The following is an 8,349-nucleotide window of genomic DNA, read 5'->3' on the forward strand; positions in this document are numbered from 1 at the left end:
ATCACTTATCAGTAGTACTAGAGGCATGCACGCTCGTCATCCATTTATTCTAGCCAGGAAACGGCAAGGTGATCTCAACAAAACAACATGAAGCACAGATATAGCCACCAACGCAAGCCGAGAGATCAAATTCGCTGTGAATCTGGCATCACAAGACTAATCATGGTCAGATCGGTATTCTCACGATCAACTTGATATTTAGGTTACTTGGACAGGAACATGTATATTGTACGTTTCTCTAATGGGTTAGCTTTCAAAATCTACATACAAAGTGAAAGATCAAGCACGATCGATACGGTTTGGTTGGTTATCGCATCTAACGGCTAAAAGTAACCAGATGTAGATGATCAAAACGTTGACAGAACTGATTTTGAAGGCCAATAGTTTATAGAGGTAGTGTTATAAAATTAGAAGGTAAAAACAGTACGTGCAAAAGGCAGCTCCGACTTCACAAAAGGAGGCTCAAGTCCATTGACTAAAAGCAAAGGTTCCTGGTCAACTTTTATTCATAGGGTGCTTATACATTGCTGGGTAGCTTTAAAAATGCCCATGGATAGCCTCAAAAGCTTCGTAACTTTGGACCCACACTCGGTATAAACCAGCTCAAGCTAAGATTTCAACAGCTGAACTTGTGCGCAGGTTCTGTCTTTGATCAACCGCCATTATCTCGGTTATCTCCGGAAGTTTCTGCCTATCATTAATCTATGAGCAGCTCAAGATTTCATTTCAGTTTTGAAGCAAAACCTTGTTTTGTGACCGGGTGCAAATGTGCCATCCCAAACAAAACTCGCAGCGCCTATGTCAAGCTTGGAGAATTATACAGTGCAGACCTCAGATGACCTGTTGAGGGTGACGCAGGAAAAAAAGGGCTCCACTGCAGCACACCAGAACCTTCAGAAGTACAACTCCATCTAGCAGAACTTGCATGGGCTCCTAGCGAGGGGGTTACATGAAAGCTGGCATTGTGCACCGCTGGTAATTCCCCAAGTGGAGTAGGGTCCTGTGACTGATAATAAGCAAAAGTGTTCAAATGTCTTGAAACCACTGGGATTGGAATGACAGATGAAACCGCCTTTCTTTCCCTCAATGCTCCAGAGTACTTCGTGACATCAGTGGTTAAATTGGCTTCACTAGAGGAGATGTCATCAATGATAATAATTTCTCTATCAGCATTGGCAGCAGAACGAGCACTCATCTGCTGGCAGTCAGGAATTGTTAAGGATTTCTCCATATTACATGTGGGTGATCCATTTGGTCTGTTCTTAGACTTGCTTTGTTGAGCTGGAACATTGAAGTGACTTTCATGGTCATGAGACTCCATGAAAGAAATAAATCCACCATCTTGGGGCTGGTCTGGAAAAAAGCCTGCCAGCCCTCGTGCAACCATTTGCGGTGTCTTTGCAGTATGGCTTCTAAAACTGTTTGATAACTTTCCCTCAAAGCAATGCCCTGATAAATTATGTGAATCCTGGCCTATATGAGGGACCATATGATGATGGCAGCGGTAGACCTCATTTTGAATATTTACAGGAGAGACTTCAGAAAGTGTTGGAAACCTTGGAGTTAGAGGGTTGAGTTGGCCAAGATGTGATTGGACAGGCCCTACTGGAACTGATGCATCTTCATCTTTGTTGACCACCATCAAATTCTTCCCCATCAGCCTTAGTACAGGATTAGAAGCAGATGGACTAGCAGAATCACAACTACCATGACCTGGAAACTTCGCTCCAACATCTGGGGAACCCTTCAAAGAAATGGGACCTGCAGGGGACTTAATGATGGGGGAAACAACCTTTTCAGATTTTGAACTTGGGCAACTGCTCAGAGGAATTATTTCAGGCCTCGCATCAAAATTCCCAGGTCTTGTGTTAAGATTACAACTCATTTGCTTTCCTATGGTAGGCAATGTCACCGAAGCAGCAGCCCTTCGCTTTAATAGTTGTGATTCTTGATAAGTCAATGCTACACTGTGAGAAGCTCTCTCCTTCCTTTGGCAACAGCAAGGCTCATCGCCTTTGAAACTAAGAGGAAACTTTTCAATCGAGATCTTATTAACATTACTATTCTCCCCATAAAAAATAAGCTTTTCTACTTCTCTACCCTTTGTCTGTGGAACTACAACAACACTTTCTGCTGAAGGCTCAATGCTAGCAACAGAGAAGACTGACCTCATCTTGTCTTGAATTGAATGAGGACCTACAGATGAAAATGGTTTGGAATACTTCCAATCATATCCAGCAACTGTAGAATTAGAGATAGTTGATGTTGCAGAAATAGGAGAATCTGACGAATCCCCATCAAAGGCATGCAGATCTTGAGAAGATTGAACCCGGCTTGTGGTTGATGATGAGTTCCCTTGAAGATCTTCTGATCCCATACCCCGAGGACTTGGCAAAAATGATCCCGGTGGCCCTGGAATGGGTATTGGATCTACATCTTCAAAAAAGTTTTCCTGCCCAATTTCAGAATCCATTTCTTCCCCAATAAGAACATTTTGCCCAATAAAGTCATTGCCCACTTTATCAGCACAATATATATCTTGTTCATCAACAAGAGTTGGCTTAGTTGCACTTCTCAGTGCTTCAGCTCCACAGAGAGGCCCTTGATTACCGTTAATAAATTGTACAGAGTTGGATGGGGTCTTAGTAAAACTACCCAGCTTGTGTTGTAGTTCAGGATCTAGAGATTGAAACAAAGTTGTATCAAACTTCTGAACAGCTTCTTTGTCAGCTAGTTCAGAGACAATATCCTCCCCAGGGATCCAAACCTCTCTTGTAGCTGATTTTAAGTCAACAACTTTGTCCAGAAAATCATCACCAACTCTAACAGAAGAATCCTCATTTTCGCACTTATCATGCCCACAACATTGAGTAGCCAACTGTGAACTCTTCAACTTTCGAGTTATACTGATTGCTCCTCTATCTTGCTTGATTCTTAGTACAGTATTACTGCCAAAAGATACTTCACTTGATATCTCTTCTCTTCCAGAACTATTGTCAATACGACTGTGCGTCAAATCATATTGCTCATCAGCTTCAGAATACCAGGCCGCCACGTCTTTGCCTATTCCTGCAGTAAAATCTACTTGACAAGTCTTAAGGGCTGAGCACTTCTGGATCATATCTGGTCTGGATTTAGTCACAGATAATCTGCCTTTGACAGCCAATACATTTTTCCTCGATGAGGAGAATTTCATGGCTTTCGGTTTTAAGGGATGATAACTTCTAGTTAGACTTGTGCAAGGAAGAAAAGGAATATCAGAGTTATGATTTGGCCCTGCAGCAATATCATCCAGCTTGCTTCTTAGCAAAGGTACATAATCTACAGTGGACTTTGGAGAATTCAATATACAATCATCACAAACAGAATTGCTGTCTTTGCTCAATTGATTGACATTTCTCTTCATTAGTGGAAGAGACCTCTCAACACTGCTGCTGATCCTGGCTCCAAAAAAGGGACTTCCAACTCGCTTTCTCCCTGGAGATCGCTGCCTCTTGTCACGAGCATGGCCTTCAGAAAAGGGACTCTTCATTCTCTCACTTTTCTCAGGAGAAAAAATTGGGTTCTGAGAGAAATTTGCAAGTTTTGAAACCTGACTTCTCTCCACAAGAGAATCACCAAAACAAAATTGATCACTGTCACTCAGATGTTGATGGACATCTTTTCTACTGACTTTTTTTGCAACTCCAGTTCTTTTGGAGCATACCCAATGTCTCAAATTTCCAGAATCGCTGGGTTTAACTTGATTCTTTGCCTGATGTTCCTTCTTCTTGCACCTTTCTTCCACTCCTTGACCACCATAAATCTGTTTAACAATCAATCAACAATGCAACCAAAAGATCTTTTCAATTCGGAATAAATGTGGATTGCAAGAATTGAACACAAAAAAGAGTGGCTTAAGAGATGAAAAAGTCTCAAGTAATTTTATTGCTCTGGCATTTAGTTCATACACAGGCTCAATGAAATTACCCACAGAATAAATAAGCACCAATATTATTGATCCAAGAATTCTGAGAACAATTTAATCAACAGTCTTCACCAGCATGCGCAAGCTTTTCATGGAATTATATATTTGTAAATCAACCGGTGAGATGTATAAGCAAATTTGCAGATCACATACTGAGCATAGAGATTTAAAATTAGCATCAATAATGAACAAAAGCAGTCAATGAAGATATGCAAAAGTGTATTCGTTGAAAGGGGAAAAAGAATAACCCATATACAAAGGAAGCAGCAGTGTACCTGAGAAGAATGGGCCTTGCGAGAGAATTTTTTTTTGCTTTGAAGAGCAAGTTTGAGATACTTATGATGTTTGGGCGCACGGCGCTTTTTCTTTTTGGTTGAAAGAAGTTTACTTCCTTGACCTTCCTTTGAGTGTTTTCTTGTTCCAAGCTCCTCACTCACTTGAGACACTGATGGTGCATCATCAAACTTGGATAAAATCCTGAGTTTAGTGCCACTGGAATCAATATAAACTGCACCAACATTGCCACTATCTGGAGTATGAACCAGCAACATCCTTTGCTTTTTCCCTTCCGCAGGCATCTCAGACTTGTCATTATCCTGCATGGTCAAGCTTGAAACTGTGGCCCAGTTCGTGCCATTTCTTCTATCAAGCTCTTCTAATGTGCACCTTGCGGCCGTCTCATATATATCCACCATTAATCTAGTCTTCCTTGGCTTAAATCTGTGCTTGGTTAGTTTTGCAGCCATCCACTTGGGAACTGACTCCATAGACAGGCACTGATCGATGTGAGCATTCAAGGTGGTGTTCGAGGACGATGAGAAAATTTTGCAAACAGGACATATCTTTGAAGCCATTGCTAATTCTGATATGGTAGTACAATTCGAAGCAATATCTTCAGTCAAGTTACGATCAGAGTTGACACCAGATTTTACTACCAATCTGCACTTCTTATTAGAGGGTCGGGTTGTGCTTTCACTCTGGTGGGCCGGAGCAAGACCTTCAGCTTCAACTTCGACTGAGTCTTCATGCAATGTATCAGGGTCTAAAGATGAGCTAGACAGCCCATTAGCAGGAAGTGACTCTATATCAGATCGAGAAAAACTTGTTGTGGATGGGAGATCATTTTCTCCTTCGGACCTACGTGAAGTAGTTGTCTCTATACAAGCTTCTGGTGGCTTCTGATTCAATTGAGCATTTACAGACAAGTCTAATACTGTATGATCATTAGGCGGCCCAGACAGCTCTCCAACAATATTCTTCAAGTTTTTATTCTCAAGTGTGCTACTTCCAACCGTACATTCCTGAAAGCATTCGTTCCTCACTTTATCAAGATGCTGAAACGGCGGCAACACATCCTTCACACCATGTTTCAAGCAAAGTTGCAAGTTTTTCAAAGAAAAAGGCCAATTCGTCTTGATATCCTTGCTTCGGGTAATAAAAACATAATCTCTGCAGTACAAATCGTAATATTCTGTTAATTATGTAGTGACTTGTAACCTATAAAAATATATGTAGTTAATCAATTTAGTGCAGATCTCGTAATCTCAAACCAAAGAAAAGAAAGGACTATATGTCATACATATATAACTCGGACTAGCTAGTCTTTGGAAAAAACCTGAGCACAAATGAACTGATGATGAAAACTTTTACATCTTTAATTATATTGTATGTTGACAACTCCTAGGGGTCAGCTCAACTGGTAAAGGCTTTGGGCTTGGGGGTATATTGCTCCCCCAAGTTTAAGGTTCAAATTCTCTTGAGTACAAATAATTTATAGGGACCATTAGATTAGAAGATTTTCCCTTGTATAACCAGAAGTACATTTACAGAAAATTCCTTGCCGAGAGCTTGTGCACTCCTGGGATTAGTCATGACGGTGCATTCTGGGATTAGTCATGACAATGTTCCAGGACACCCCAGTGCCAATCGAAAAAAAATTATATTGTAAGCTGACTCAAAGCGAATCATGGACCATACGGAAAGTGGAGCAACGGCCAACCAAAGTGACAAAGGAGATTCTATGATCTAGTGAACAGGAAAACTCTGAAGTGTACGCGCAGCGTGATATGCTTAGAACAAGTACAGACTGCAAATGGGGTAGCAACAATTCTCCCGGGCATGCAGCCAGCTCTGGGAAGATTATATAATAGGCAAAGAGACATGAAATCACCAGCAAAATCAAGCAAGAAAAGCAACTAAATATTAAATAACTACAGATTTTAAGTAGACAGACGATTAGGATAGAGTTTAGGGATGATCCATGACGAAGCGTAAAAGCCCGATAGAATTAAAAGCCATGAACAAGTTCATTAGCTAAAGCAAAGCAAAATCCCCAAGAGATCAAAATAGAGACAATAAGGATATTATGAGTTAGGCCCCATGTAGGACTGATCCACAAGCAGCTTGTAACTCCGGATCTGAATCGACAAGCTCTTAGTCTTAAGATGCGAAAACTTTTCGGATCACCACCAGAGAAAAAGCAGTTGGAGAGAGAGAGAGAGAGAGAGAGAGAGAGAGAGAGAACCTTATGGAGAATTTGGGAAGTGGGGTTTCACCAAATAGGGCTCGCTTGGACAGATCTACCTCTGGCAAGGGAAGCTTATGAGAGGCCCTCTCATCACTACCAGATTTCAACTGGGAAACATCGCAAGTGCACGAGGGATCTGATGGAGAGTTTTCAATGGATAACATCTGATAAAAAGGTTCTCTCTTCTTGTGCTGTTTTTCCAACAGTCACAAGCTCTATTACTACCGCTACCACTGGGCCTTATCTTTAACTTAGTCTTCAGCATATATAACAACAATAGGCCTTTCACTCTTTCTTTTCCTTTTTGTTTTTCACTTTCTTACTCCCTCCAAACCCCACCACAAAGCCACCAACACAAAGCAGCATCAATACGAAACTGTAACTAAGTGTGGATCGAAATCAAACAACGCCACTAGAATCTTCATCCATTTGCCTGCGAGAGAAGTAATTGAGATAGCATGAGATAACGAATTTGAGGAAAGACCCAGAAGAACAAGGCAAACTGGGCTGTTCTAGACCCCCCTAGAACGTTATTTTATGTGACGGGGTGAGTGAATTAGAAGCATCTACTTTGAATCGTCAAAATCTAGGGAAACCCAAATGATCAAGCAAAGAACGGAACTAGAAGCCACAAAGCGAAGACGAGAATATAATTCCCAAGTCAGCGAGTGTTATTTTATGCGGGGATGATTCAGAAAGAAACACTACAAAATTGAGGCCCTAGAACTCCACAATCAGCAGGCGTACTCGAACAATCATGTAAAATATTTTAAAGCGAAAACATATTGTATGACATGAGAAATCTAGAGTTTAATCAAAGAAGAAACTATCAGAAGAAGAGCAATATATACAGTGAACCACGGAGACAAGAAGTAAGAAAAAAATAGAACACAAACAAATTCCGGAGCAGCAAAGAAAGAGATTCATCAAGTAGAAGGGAGTCTTATGGTCGAAAGAATGCAAGAAACCCAAATCTTAGGTCGTCAAGTGTGTTAGCTGAACAGTCCACTGACCCTATGTACGTAACAAAATCCAGGGTACGATTAACCAAAACCGAAAGGACCAGATTCGTCCTCTTTTTTCTTCAAGGAAATCAAAAGCGACTAGATAGTGAGTCCGTCAGAATAAAGAAGCCAGTCGGGAAACATGACACACAGAGATCAAGAAATCACATGGAGCAATGGTATATATTCAAGCTGAAGAAAGAAGCCCCCAAGAAGCAAAACCCGGAAAACATTTCCAGAAGTAATTAATAGCATGAAAACTGGGTAAGCAGCAAGAGAAGAAGAAGAAAACTCGAAAAGAAAACAAAATTCAGGGCAGATCGTAGGCAAACAGACCTCTTGCTTCTGAAGCTGTTTTGGGGGATACGGTTTGGGCAGAAAATGGGCGAGAAATGAAGTCCTGGATCGGAGACTAGCTATGCTAATAAACGACAAAAAACGAGAGAAAGAGAGCACCACTCACTCACACATCAAGAGGGCATCAGGTTCTCTCTCTCGTCACTCCACCAAAAGCAGATTTGTACCATTAAACACCACGGATTCACCTCCCATCTGTGAATATGCGTTAAGAGACTTGAAGAAAAGGAAGAGAAAGTAAGAGAGAGAGAGTGTGTGTGTGGGTCTGCGTTTTTTTTTTTCCCCCAAGAAATTAGAGAGACAAATACAAAATCATATACAAAGCTGTCCTATCCTATACCTACTGATCTGCAAGTCTGCAACCCCTAATTTTCTTCCGTTATTTATTATTTTTTTATTTTTATATATTTTTAAAATAGTTGAGAAAGTTTATAAATAATAAAATAAATATTATTAAAATATTATTTTTTAATATTATTATTAATCTAAAATTA

General features: G+C 40.6%; 1 protein-coding gene across 4 annotated transcripts; it reads right to left on the bottom strand.

The window, feature by feature from the left end:
* Positions 1-365: 365 nt before the first annotated feature.
* On the bottom strand, positions 366-8,126 carry LOC108986059. Of its 4 annotated transcripts, none has more exons than XM_018958593.2 (4): positions 7,966-8,126; positions 6,492-6,927; positions 4,243-5,416; positions 366-3,805 (listed from the first exon to the last, which is right to left on the bottom strand). In XM_018958593.2, the coding sequence occupies exons 2-4, from the start codon at positions 6,656-6,658 to the stop codon at positions 797-799; spliced, it is 4,350 nt and encodes a 1,449-aa protein (XP_018814138.1). In that variant the 5' UTR covers positions 6,659-6,927; positions 7,966-8,126; the 3' UTR covers positions 366-796. The 4 variants fall into 4 exon arrangements, with proteins under 4 accessions (XP_018814138.1, XP_018814130.1, XP_018814122.1 ...); XM_018958585.2 differs by having other exon boundaries at positions 7,962-8,126; XM_018958577.2 differs by having other exon boundaries at positions 7,835-8,126.
* Positions 8,127-8,349: the final 223 nt, after the last annotated feature.

This window comes from Juglans regia, chromosome 2 (assembly GCF_001411555.2).
Source record: "Juglans regia cultivar Chandler chromosome 2, Walnut 2.0, whole genome shotgun sequence".
Taxonomy (NCBI): domain Eukaryota; kingdom Viridiplantae; phylum Streptophyta; class Magnoliopsida; order Fagales; family Juglandaceae; genus Juglans; species Juglans regia.